The sequence below is a fragment of the Lissotriton helveticus genome, chromosome 5_1 (genome assembly GCF_964261635.1).
Source record: "Lissotriton helveticus chromosome 5_1, aLisHel1.1, whole genome shotgun sequence".
Lineage (NCBI taxonomy): Eukaryota > Metazoa > Chordata > Amphibia > Caudata > Salamandridae > Lissotriton > Lissotriton helveticus.
Window position 1 is genome coordinate 775,771,163 of NC_136065.1, and position 13,942 is coordinate 775,785,104.

The following is a 13,942-nucleotide window of genomic DNA, read 5'->3' on the forward strand; positions in this document are numbered from 1 at the left end:
AGGAGCCCGCCAATTATGGTGTCGTAGTAGCCGAATATTAAAACTTTCTGCTTGTTTCTTCCACACCACCCTACCCTTCCGGCCTTAACGCCACTCTTGCAGATTATTTTTTTATTCATGGAAACTCCTTTAGTCGTTATATTCCTATGTTTTCTGCCTTTCTGTCTCTAGTTCTGGTCAAAGTCTGATATGAAAAGTATGCTCTAGTCCACAACAATGAGAGCTGGTGCCCATCGCCTGCAACTACTGGCAAAATGTATGTTTTGTGAAACTGATCAGCACAGTGCCCTCTTCTATGGAGCACCCTGGAAGCTGAAGGATGGGACAATTGAGGTGGTAGGGAGGATTTTCTTTCATTATTTAATTGTCTGTAAGGCAGCAGATTACAGAGCGCTCATCAGATTGCATACATTTACACTAGTATCGCGCAGTTTTTGGGCTGCTATTTGCACTGACTGAGCAGTAGAACAAACATTTGTTTATCTGCTGCAAATAACATTTTTGCAATGCAACAGTTGGTGCCGACGTTGATGCAAAATGTACTGACAATGGCACAAATGTATCTAATCTAGCCTATGTGAAGTGCTTCTAATGCAGCAACAAAAAAGTATGCAAAATCAAAATAGAAACAAATAAAACATCAACAAGTGCATTCTTTAATTATACTAGGAGGAAATGAGCTGACAAGATCAAGAAAGGTGAGGAGGTCCCCATCCTAGAGGAAGAATCGGTGGAAGGTCAAGAAATTGTACCTTATGCATGACAGGTAAGCGATTGGCGACCCTTACCCTGGCTGAGGTCTCATCCTGAAGGAGGAATCAGTGGAAGGTGAAGAGAGTGTACCTCATGCAAGCCAGGTGAGTGATTGGCAACCCTTACCCTGACTGAGGTCTCATCCTAAAGAAGGAATTGGTGGAAGGTGAAGAAAGTGTACCTTACGCATGCCAGGTAAGTGATTGGCGACCTTACCCTGACTGAGGTCTCATCCTAAAGGAGGAATGGGTGGAAGGTGAAGAGAGTGTACCTCATGCATGCCAGGTAAGCGATTGGCGATCTTACCCTGACTGAGGTATCATCCTAAAGGAGGAATGGGTGGAAGGTGCAGAGAGTGTACCTTACACATGCCAGGTAAACGATTGGCGACCTTACCTTGACTGAGGTCTCATCCTAAAGGAGGAATTGGTGGAAGGTGAAGAAAGTGTACCTTACGCATGCCAGGTAAGCGATTGGCGACCTTACCCTGACTGAGGTCTCATCCTAAAGGAGGAATCAGTGGAAGGTGAAGAGAGTGTACCTTACGCAAACCAGGTAAGCGATTGGCGACCCTTACCCTGACTGAGCTTCTCATCGGGCCCATGTCACTGTTGTACGCTTCCACAACCAGAACGTGGGAAGAATTGCTTTCTCTGTTTAGAGGACGCGGACCCCGCATGACCAGTCCACTGCTGACATTGATTTGAAAGTTGTTGTTTTCGTTTCCTGTTAAAGAAAATACATAAAATACAATTAAAAGAAAAGTGCCAAAACTACTGGGCAGGTAACTGCTTTGTAGTGGGTAGCTGCTTCATTTTTCGTTATCTGGCAGAGGGTGGGGTACTGTGCAGGGAAAGAAAAGCAGTGTGAATAACCACAGCAACGTATGCATAGCCTATGCCTTAACAACTCAGATTCACTGTTTCAGCTTGCACACTCTTAGATCGAATCAAGCTAGTCGTTAGATTTTTTCCAGGACTAGTTCTCAAACTAATAACGTACAGTACAGCAAGGCATAGTTACACAATATTACTGCAGCAACATATATTAAAAAAATATCCTAGTTGTATCATGTACATGTTTGTCTTACACCCAAAACTAGATGACTAGCTTTGTGCAGAATATTAAAAAGGCCTGATGATAAAACCACTCTCAAAACTGTCACTGCTCGATATTGCACTACCAAGCCCTCTCCAAATATTCAGTCTGGAGGACATCGTTGACTACAGAAAACCGCTGACCTTCTAAAACTTCAAAGTTTGATTTCAAAGATAAAGCTCTACCAGTCATTAACCAGTTATGTTATGTTATGTTAAGTGCAACTTATAGAGCGCGCGAACACCAAAAGGCTTCATGGCGCTTTAAGACAGAGTGAGTGAGGGGGAAGCGTGAGTGGCGGTGTTTTTAACCAAGGGGTGGGAAGAGGTGAGTTTTGATTGATTTTCTGAAATTCAGGAGGGAGGGGCTGAATTTAATGGAAAGAGGGAGATGATTCCAAAATCCGGGGGCTAGGTGGGAGAAGCGACGGCCACCGAATTTCTTGGTTTTAGCTTTGGGGGTGACTAGCAGATGAAGGTGGGCTGAACGGAGGTTGCGCCTTGGTCGATGGGGAGCGATTAGGGATTTGAGAAATGCGGGGCCGGTGCAATGGAGGGCCTTGAAGGTAAGGCAGGCCACCTTGAAAGCTGCCCTTTGGCTAATTGGTAGCCAATGCAGGCTGTGAAGTAGAGGTTTTGCCGATTGCCATCTATGAGTTTTATGGATGAGGCGGGCCGCTTGGTTCTGGACAACCTGAAGGCGGTGCAACAAAGATTGTGGGAGACCATGGTAGAGGGAGTTGGAGAAGTTCAGACGGGAAAGTACTAGCGAGATGACGACCTGGGTGAGTGCGGCGGGCGGAAGTAGGTGGCGAACTTTGCGGATCTTCCGAAGCTGGTACATACAAGATGAGATGACCGCACCCACTTGAGCTTTGAGAGACAGTTCGGTGTCGATAATCACACCCAGGCTCTTCACTGATTTGACCGGGGCTGGGGGGGGGGGGGGGGGGCTAGCTCAGGGGGCCAGAACTGAGAACCCCAGTGAGCATGAGTCCGGGGAGAAGGAGCTCGGTTTTCCCGGGATTCAGTTTTAGCTGATTCAAATTCATCCAGTGTTGGATGTGGATCATAACAGTTTGGAACGTATTGATGGCATGAGGTGAGTTTAGAGGGAAGACAATCTGTAAATCATCGGCATAGTTGTAAACAGTAACGTCCCATTTCTGAAGTGAATGGATCAAGGGCCGGAGGTATAGGTTGAACAGGAGTGGTGAAAGGGAGGAGCCCTGAGGGACTCCACAGGTCGTGGGAGTTTTTGTTGCGGTATAGGGGCCCATGCGGACAGCCTGTGTTCTTCCGGTCAGGAAGGACTCGACCCACTTAAGGGCAGTACCCTGGATGCCTGCCTGTCCGACACGGTGGAGAAGGATGTTATGGTCCACCGTGTCGAACGCGGCCGACAGGTCCAGGAGTACAAGGGCTTGGGGGATCCCTGCGTCCGCGTTACTCCTAAGCGTGTCCAGGACTGCCAGAATGACGGCCTCGGTAGAGTGGGCCGGTCTGAAGCCAGCTTGGTTGGGCTCAAGGTGGCAAGAAGATTCGATAAAATTAGACAGGCATCGGGTGACGTGGGCCTCCATTAATTTGGAAAAGTAAGGAAGAAGGGAGATGGGACGATAATTGGATGGTTCCGCGGGGTCGGCGCCAGGTTTTTTGAGGAGGGGCACTAGGATAGCCTCCGTGAGAGAGCTGGGGACAATGCCGCTGCTGAGTGAACCGTTCAGCAGGGTTAGAATACTATCAGGTAGATTGAGGCAAACATTCTGTAAGACAGATGGCGGACAGCAGTCGTTAGGGGAGCCAGAATTAACGCGAGTAGCGAGTTCCGCTAATGAGATAGGGTTCAGAGCCGGGAAGGTGGGGAGAGTCAGGGGGTTGTTGGAGGAGGTGTCCGAAGAGGATAGCTGGGATGGGAGAGGGATAGAGTTTTTAATTTTTATGATTTTCTCCACAAAGAAGAGGTTGAGAGTGTCACAAGTTTCTTGAGTAGGGGTCTGGGCTGGGAGGGTTCTGTCGTCTGTGGGGAGTTCATTCATGACTTTGAACACCTCCTTTGATTTATTAACTGCAGTCGAGATCCTATTGGAAAAATGTTCCGATTTTGCTAGGGTAATAGCAGTTTTGTATTCTTTGCGTGCCGCCATGTAAGACAACCTGGCTGAGTTAGAATAATCGTGTCTCCAGAATCGTTCCAGCTGGCGCGTTTTTAATTTGTGATGCTTGAGGTCATCAGAGAACCACCTATGGGATTTATGGTGCCTAGTGCGGGGGAATTTGGTAAGGGGGGCAAACTGGTCGCTGGCTGACCTCAGCCAGGAACCGATATCATTTACTATAACGTCGATGTTGTCAGTGGGATTAAAGACTGGGCGGGTGTCGGCCAGGGTAGTGAAGAAGCCCTGGGAATCATATGTGCTCCATTTCCGTGAGGAACCACCAGCCATAAGGGGAGCAGGAATCCGGCCGACGACAGTGATGGAAGTGTCAACTAAATGATGATCTGACCAGACGCAAGGGGATATTGCTGGCTGAGACAGAGCCAGATTGCAGGTCCAGATCTGGTCCAGGTTGTGGCCCTTGATGTGAGTGGGTCGGGTGACCTGTTGGATAAGATTTAAGCTGTTGAGAGACTCAAAGAGCTTAATAGCATGGGGGCCGGCGTTGGTATCGTTGAACCAGTAGTTCAGGTCGCCGAAGCGGGCGAAACTGGAGTGTTGCGTTAGCAGATTGGATAGCTGTTCGCTCATGATGTTAGAGAAGGATGGCATAGGATGAGGGGGCCGATACAAAAGAAGCATGGTGAGGGCACCGGCGTCAGTTTCCAGGCTAACCAGCAAGTTGTCCACCTCTGGAAGGGGGAGGGAGTAAGAGGAAGTGGAGCTCAGGCGCTTAGATATGATGGCTGCCACCCCACCCCCGGGCCGGTCACCAGGGCGATCGGCATGGAGGATGTAGTAGTCAGGGGGAAGGGCCGCCAGAATATCTGGGAGGGATTCTGGAGTTAACCAGGTTTCCGTGAGCAGGAGTATGTCAGGGTTGTTATTAGACAACAGGATGAAAATGTCCTCGCGGTGTTTTACTAAAGAGCGGGTGTTCAGGTATGACACACTGATGGAAGTGGCGTTCCTGGTCGGTTTAACTGTAGGAGTGCGTCCAAATGGAGAGCGTAGAGCGGGGAGCAAGAGGCCAGCTGTGTGTATACGGCTGCGGGAATTAGGAGACACCGGAGGGGCAAGATGCTGTAGGTCTTTGAGAGAGTGTGCTGAGTATGAGATGGGAAGGTCAGCATGGCTTGCCCTAAGGCCCGGCCTGGCGCGGACGGGCGCAGACGGGCTTTCCTTTGGCACGCCTTCGGCGCGCAAACGTCGCGCCCGCTGCGCTCGCCCGCTGCGCGTCCGAAAGATACACATGATTTATAGGTCTGGAAGAGCGGTGGCGTGGCCTCTGGAGGGGGCGTGGCCTGCGGCCTTGCCGAGATGGCGGCAGGAGAAGATTGTTTGCTCTGGGGGCCTCGGCAGCGCTAGATCCACTGCGCGGAGTACAACCTGAGCAGAGTAAGTGACACGTGCAACAAGTTAAAGTGACAATCAAATTATTCGTAAATTTTTTAAAAAGAAGTAAAAACGCTCTCGGCTTCCGCCTCAAGAGCTCGGTTCAGTCTTAATGACAGGCGCTTGTATTCAGCGTCTCTTTATGGGCGGAGGCGGGGGCATGGCCTCTGAAGGGGGCGTAGCCTGCGGCCTTGCCGAGATGGCGGCAGGAGAAGATTGTTTGCTCTGGGGGCCTCGGCAGCGCTAGATCTACTGCGCGGAGTACAACCTGAGCAGAGTAAGTGACACGTGCAACAAGTTAAAGTGACAATCAAATTATTCGTAAATTTTTTAAAAAGAAGTAAAAACGCTCTCGGCTTTCGCCTCAAGAGCTCGGTTCAGTCTTAATGACAGGCGCTAGTATTCAGCGTCTCTTCATGGGCGGCGGCGGGGGCGTGGCCTCTGAAGGGGGTGTGGCCTGCGGCCTTGCCGAGATGGCGGCAGGAGAAGATTGTTTGCTCTGGGGCCTCGGCAGCGCTAGATCTACTGCGCGGAGTACAACCTGAGCAGAGTAAGTGACACGTGCAACAAGTTAAAGTGACAATCAAATTATTCGTACATTTTTTAAAAAGAAGTAAAAACGCTCTCGGCTTCCGCCTCAAGAGCTCGGTTCAGTCCAAAAGCATCAGGTGTTAGTTACCGCACTCCAACTGATTAACCAAGTTAAGCCCTATGTACAATTGACTCTTTAAGGGTCGTTTCGTTAGGTACAGCACAGAAGGATTACCTCCGGAGATGGCAGGTATGTTAGGTCTACACACAGTTAGAAATACTCATTAAACTCAGGATCCAGGCTATACTAATTTTTCTTGACCTCTCAGCCATGTTTGATACGGTTAATCACTAAATACTCATCCATCACCTGTCTGAAATAGGGGTCACAGGCAAAGCCTCTAATATACTTGGATTCTACCTAACTAACAGAGAACAAACCATAGTGATGGGAGAACATAAATCTCCCCCTTACGCCCTACCGTGCGGGGTGCCCCAGGGATCTTCACTAGTTCCAATTTTGTTCAATGTCTATGTCACCTCATTAGCCAAACTCATATGCTCTCACGGCTTTACTGCCATTTGTTATGCAGATGACACTCAAATAGTGTTGTCTCTATCTTCAAAGCCTGAGGACGTGGCAACTAAATTTAATGATTGTATGGTTCATATTATCAGGTCGATGCGTGACAATGGCTAAAAGTTGAATACTGACAAAACTGAAGTGGTATTGTTTGGCAAGGATACCTGTTTCTGGAACTCCTCCTGGTGGCCGGAAGCAGCCGGGCCTTGCCCATTGCCAGTAAAAAAGATAAAAAATATCGGTGTCACTCTAGATGACCACTTATCATTATCTGATCAGGTTAACTGCAATACATCATCGTGCTTTTTTACGCTGAAGATTCTATGAAAAATGTTGCCTTTCCTTCCTACGGATCTTAGGAAAACTGTCATTGTTGCTCTGGCGCTATCAAAAATCGATTATTGCAATGTCCTCTACTGAGGAGCAAACAAGAGGACTATACACAAGCTGCAAACATTACAAAATGCAGCTGAACAACTACTGTTTAAAATTCCCAAATTCAGGTCTGTATCCCAAAGTATTCAAGACCTGCACTGGCTCCCAGTCCAGGCAAGGATCCAATTCAACTTAATGTACATTGTGCAGAAGACACTGCACGGGCTGGACCTGCCTATCTCAGTAAGCATATCAGATGGCACGTTCCACAACGCAACCTCAGATCATCGACTGCCTCTATACTCGCTGTTCCCAGGGTGAAGATCATAAAATGAGGTGGCAGACGTCTTTTCCATCTGGCCCCTAAACTATGGAACACTCTGCCCATCAGTCTGAGAAATCAAACCAACAGACTGTTGTTTAGAAAATCGCTAAAAACATGGCTTTTTGCATCGACACAATAGTCATTACCACCTCTGGTCTAGTTTCAATGACAGTTAGCGCTAAGACAAGTATTCCAAGTACCATTAATTACATAAAACATCGTCATTGATTAGCAAACAATTAATTTATAGCATTTCTGACAAATATATCCCATACACATTCAGTAATTAATATTATCAAGAATATGTGATATTTGGTCCTAGAAACCAAAAAATTAAATAAAAAGATAACATTTAGCCCCAAAGGTCAAAATCACCTAAAAATCTATTAAATTCTTAAAATGAATTTCTTATTCTTGAGTTCATTATTGAACTCACTCTATTGTCACTGTCAACCTCTCAATGCCAGTTCCAGGAAAAGTACTGGCTCATTACAGTAAATGCAGCTACATAAAGTCCTAAAAAAAGTCTTTGTTTACATTGAGGAGATGTAGGGTAGTTAGAAGTAATGAACAAATTAATTAACCAGAACATGCCACCCACTAATTGGACAGATAAAGGACCCCAAACACTGTAAAAGTATTCATTCTGGGACAAATAGCATGGAGACCTATGGAAAATGCTGAGCCATGGGTCAAGATTGCTAGTCCTTCTCAATATCTGGTATCCTTTGGGTGTTAGCAAAACTGCTTCCTATCGTCAGTTGTTCTCCAGCAGGCCTCAGGACTGCCAAGAACTAAATATGTACTCCCTCTGCCTTCCCGGAAGCGGTAATTGGCTCTGAAAGGGAAGCTACCTGAGGAGAGTCATGTACAACTAGATAATAGGAAGCTGAAGCCTCTTTATGTGGTCCAATCATCATGTCCTCAAGGGAGGACCCAATGAATACAGGAGATGCACTTCCAGACAAGTAGCTCACACACCATGCATCACACTTATGCTACATGTCACAACTCATCACATATTTTAAGGAGAAATGAAGGCTCCCAGTTAAAGGGAAGAGAATGTGGTTTACTCAAAGAGGATCAGTAGACTCAGGCACAGATACAAAGGTTTGACCCGCTGATTAGGATCTCTGTTTCCTCCGGTGTCATAGCCTGGTGATGGGGAAGGAGCCACCCTCTATGAAGGAATGACACAAATAAAAATACCTGCAACTCCTCCCATGGACTCACAGATGTGGAATTCGAATCCATTGGGGTGGGCGGACAGAGCCGGATATAAGTCAAACAAATGGGCATGATGACACTGACAGTCAGAGTGTGCAAGGGCTTCTATTCCAACAGACATGCGTGCTATTGCCAGAATAACCGAAGTACGTTTAGACCAGTGGAGAATTTGGAAATTTAAGGCAAGGCATGCCTGAATTTGAAGCTGTGAAAGAGATGGCTGTGGGTTGCTGCTAAATTGTATGTGATTTTGAGCCAAAGTGAATAGAAACGTCGGATTATCAAGAGACCTTCAGATTTAGGCGAAGATAATCCTGATGATAGATAAAAAGTTAGTCCAATTGGTCGCACACTGCTTGTCCTATCAGCGTGTTGCCCCAAAGCATTGTGGTCCATGAAGTAAGCATCAGCGGGTGCGCCTCTGCCAGGGTCTTGAGCAAAAAATCACTGTCGCGTTGGCCATCCCTGGACACGTGTTTCGAGGTTGTTACCTCTCGTCAGCAGGGAATAGGCAAATATGTAGGGGTGCTGCGTAGGCTGCCAAAAAATATCCTCAGGTCCGGTACCACTCGTGGCACGCAGGTGCGTAACCCGGGCTCGTCAGCCCCACCAGCTCAAGTGAGCTTGAATACAAAAGAAAGTCCAATTGGTCGCACACTGCTTGTCCTATCAGCGTGTTGCCCCAAAGCATTGTGGTCCATGAAGTAAGCATCAGCGGGTGCGCCTCTGCCAGGGTCTTGAGCAAAAAATCACTGTCGCGTTGGCCATCCCTGGACACGTGTTTCAAGGTTGTTACCTCTCGTCAGCAGGGAATAGGCAAATATGTAGGGGTGCTGCGTAGGCTGCCAAAAAGAGTGGTTCACCCATGTGGGTGCAAGTAGGTACTTGTAAAACTGATGATAGATAAAAAGTTGCAGTCTGCGACGTGGCAACTGTTTGTACCATTTAATTCTGCGCATCAAGAGGTTCTCATTCATGGTCATTTGTGTCCACCTCATCCATAACAATTAAGCCATTTCATCTAGTTTTGTTTGATCAGATCTTCCTGAGAGTGACCCCCGCATTCAGAACTTCCTTCCTTTCAGGTGTGGAGTGTCTCTAAGAGAAGACTAGTTTTCGTATGTTATGGGACCACACACTCTGGGAAGAAATGATTTATCCATTATGGCCGGGAGGCATGCTATCAAAAGAATTATGAAAAAGAAAAATGCCTAAAGAAGAATGAATAAATCAAGAGATAATTAAAGCTGCTCAGATGGGAGACCATCCCAGGGTGTAATCTCATGGATAAATGGAAGTGTATGCAAGGTTATTCTCCCTGTATGACTTGCAGTTAATGTTATGGGTCTCTCTCCTGTAGGGAAGTGATAACACCACACAATGCTGTAACAAAAAGGTCTTCTATTAGAAGATAAGTAGTAAGATGTACTGTCTGTGGACATATATATTGAGAATTGGGACTTGAAAATGGTAAGAGTCTATTTATAAATAACTTAATTGAGTTAATGTAAAGGTGCAACATCACGAATTACCGAAGTTCTGCAAGTCAATTTACAAGAAGTTATATTTCATTCGGATGAACAAAGGCGCTTTCATCATATAACCACGGTAAAAGGGAACTATGTAGAGGAAAAATAGCGAATGTGAACAAGGAAGTTTTACTAAAATGCATTTTTTAATGGAACTATGACAGACTTACAGAAGAAGGGGATGGAGGCAAAAAGTGCACGGCTTGAGTACAGATTCAGAGAAGGTGTTCATAAACCATAAAAGTAAAGAAGTGGTGGGGTCAACATATCTCTTGGGTCAATGGAGCAAAGTTAACAGTTTACAATAAGTCTTGTTGGCTTCTTGCAAACATGTACATTTTAGTAATATATCTCATAAATCATGGAATGAAATAACTCTCAAACACCGCACATGCTATCTGGAATGGAATGGAAAACATGCTATCTCAAGCATTTATAACATTTTCTGAAAAAATACACACATAACTATTTGATATGGAAAGGTAATCAACCCAAGACATTTATAAAAGGTGGAGGCAATGAAGAATCAGCTGCCTGTTCTTTTGAAAAAGCATATACTGAAAAGCAAATAACAGTGTTCCCCCAACGTTTTGGCACTACAGTGAGATCAGAAGTATTTCCATGTCGTCCACCAATGGACATGAATGGCATCAATGTGAATGGAGGATGGATCCATACTGCAAGGAGCTACCACCTCCATGCTGACAAAGCACTAGGATGAAAGTGTGATGCCAGAAGTCATCCATCTCTGCCTTTGATGGTGCCAACTGATGCCACGCCTAGATCCAGATATGTGTGACATTACTGGTGTTATGTGAAGGAAAGAGTTAGACATGTTTAGGTGGCCTACTACCATTCCTGCAGGGTGCCATGGTGAGAGCGAGCCCTTTCATCATCCACATCTCTCCCCCTTCTCCAGTACCACCAGCATCTGCCACTGATAGCTTGGTGTGACAGAGTTGGTGCCAACCTAAGCAGGGGGGAAATATGGAGAGTAGCAAACCTGATGAAGGCTGCCAAGAGCAAGGATCAGAGTGTGAGGTTGGTTACCCATTGCTTTTCTAATTGATCTCCAACTGCCACTCCCTCTAATGCTGGCATTGCGCACACTAAGAATTCTTCGGTAGGGGGCGTGGCTACGGGAGCGACCAAAATGGCCGCATCCGTGTAGAGCTCCGCTGGTCGGGCAATTCCAGCAGCCCTATAACGGCGTTGAGCGAGCGGAACCAAGCTAAATCTGCTCCCCCTGAGGCTCACGGAGCTGGGCTGCCGGAGGATGTCGATCCGGGGTGACCGCGACTCTCCATTGGCCGGTGACCTCGCCTGAGGAGTTCCGGGCTGCACTGCGACATCGCCGACACCGCGCCAGAGCAGACGGAGATAGGGTAAGCCTTTGCCATTTGCTTTGCCCGCCCACGCTCCCCACGCTGCTCCCCGCTGTGCTGGGGTCTGTCGCTGCGCCCGGTCTCCCGGCTGGTCCCTCCTGCTGGGCACGCGCGGCCGTTGGGATGGGGACGATTATCGGGCCTACCTCGTTCCCTCGGCGCCGGGGCCCACAGTAGGTCTGGGGGCCGGCCCGGGGTATATTTGGGATCGGCGTGACGCCCAAGCGGGGTGGGGGGCGAGGGGGTGGCTGTGGGCTGACGAGGTGCCGGCAATTGTGCCTTTCCCCCCTATCCGACACCGGGGGGGGGCTCGTGGACCGCCGAGGAGCTCTGGCTTCGCTATCTCCCCTCCTCCGGTCCCGGTCCCTCCCTTGGTTTGGCCTGGGTGTTCGGCTTCCAAAAAAGAGAGTTGGATGATCGTCGGCCTGACTGTCCTGTGGGCCTCTATGCCAAGATGCAGCTGAACCTGACATCCACCTGCCTGTTGCCGACTGAAGTCAGCCTGCAGCCCCATCACCATTTGACCTCCACATTGGCGCCATAACCCTGCTTGGTGCACTGCAGACATTGACAATCATAACATCCCGGTGGCACCCTGCGGGGCATAGGGTACTGCGCACCTTGTGACCACATCGTGCCTGCACCTCCGTCCCTGGGTCTGCCCTCCTACACCTCTTCCGGCGACCCGTGAGTCCGACGCCATTCCGGCTGCCCGGCTCCTCAGTGCTCCTGCCCGCTGCAGACAACGCCGCCTTACCTGGGCGCCAACTCGACCTCCATAATGGTTAAAAAAGACCCGAGACAGAGCAAACTCCAATTTGATAAGCACCCAGATGCATCCACGGACACTGCGGCGGACCCTTCCGCCGCGGCGGTCCCTCCTACAGGGGAGTCAGGCTCGAACTCTCTGGCCGCCGCCATGATTGCCGAAATGAGATCTGGCTTCAAGGCCCTGGACGCCCGCTTCGATGATCTCGATAAAAAATTGGCAGACATGACCGCCAAAATCCAGGGCCACGACCGCAGGCTCGATGTGGGGGAATCCAGGGTCTCTGACCTCGAAGATGGCGCCTCTTCTTCCCTGAAATGGCTAGAGAGAGTCGAGAAGATCCTCAAGGACGTAGCGGTGAAGAACGAAGATTTGGAGGCGAGGGGTCGCCGCAACAACATCCGCCTTCTTGGCGTACCGGAGACGACGCCAACTGGTCGACTGGACATATTCGTGGAGAAGCTCTTGTCCGAACTATTTGGTAGGGAGACCTTCACCCAGGGCTTTGTGGTTGAGCGAGCGCATCGATCGCTGGGCCCTCGCCCCCGACCGGGCCAGCCCCCCAGGCCGATTATTGCGCGTCTAATTAACTTTCGTGATCGGGACGCTGCCCTCCGGGCGGCTTGTGAGAAAGGCGACATCCAATGGCAGGGTAACAGTTTATCCTTCTTCCCAGACTTTACGCTCATGGTACAGAAAGCTAGAAGAAAATATCAGAGCGTCAAGGCCATGCTGAGAAATCTGGGGCTCCGTTATGGCATGCTCTATCCGGCCCGGCTCCGGGTGGACTTGGGTGGCAGACCTAGAATATTTGACTCTCCGCAGGCTGCCCAGGAATTCTTCCACAATTTCAAACATAAAAAAAGTGGTCAGCCGGGTAACTCACGTCCACACTCCCCGCCACAGCAATCTTCACAATCCAGCATAGACCTTTTTGCCCAATCCGGGAGTGCTGAATAATTGCTTCCTATTACTCTCTGGTTCACCGAATGACTGATGGTTGTTGCTCGTTCTAATGCATAGTTACCATTCTACTGTTTAAATTCTCTAAGTGTTGGTTGCCCGACTGGCGTGGCGTTGTCATGCCCCATGGTGAATACCTCCATGGTTTATTTTTGTGGAAACGATGTTTGGGTACTCTTCTTTCTAGTTAGGGAGAAGGTGGGTGGCGGGTGGGAGGGATTCTTCGAGGTAGTTATTTTTTCTTTTTCTGGATAACCATGGCAGTTTGCAAAGTATGAGGATGGTTTTGAGTACTATGGGTCACTGATGCCTTTCTTCCAATTGTGTATTATTGTTGGTATGGTTGTGCTAGGAAATGTGCCCGGTCCTTCCGGATTATCCTTGTTAACTTGGAATGTACGGGGCCTGAACGATAACCGGAAGCGGAGACAAGTCCTGAGTTATGTCGCACGTCATAAAGTAGACATCCTCTTTTTGCAGGAAACTCATTTGACTGCCGCCTCGGCCTGTGGCCTGGCCTCAGGATGGGGCCCACATAGATATTTCTCTGGTTATAGCTCGTATTCACGGGGAGTAGCTATCCTCATACATAAGCGTCTCCAATTCACGCACTTCTCCACCCACTGCGACCCGGATGGTCGTTTTTTGATCGTCACGGGTCAGCTACTAGGTCATAGGATGTCACTGGTCTGTGTTTACGGCCCGAACACTGACACTCCCGCCTTTTTTCAATCCCTTTCCTCCCATCTCCTAGCGACAGATACTGGCCTCCTGATTGTTGGTGGGGACTTTAATCTGCTCCTGGATCACGATAGAGACAGTACCGCTTCCTCCCCTGACTCCAAACCCCA

The 13,942-nt window shown here is 48.6% G+C and overlaps 1 protein-coding gene across 1 annotated transcript in view; it reads right to left on the reverse strand.

The window, feature by feature from the left end:
• Positions 1-13,942, reverse strand: part of CDH23 (cadherin related 23) — a 1,152,220-nt gene that overhangs the window by 849,384 nt on the left and 288,894 nt on the right. Inside the window, exon 5 of the mRNA XM_078641088.1 lies at positions 1,331-1,479. Coding sequence (XP_078497214.1) covers positions 1,331-1,479 — 149 coding nt within the window. The remainder of the gene's footprint in view (positions 1-1,330; positions 1,480-13,942) is intronic.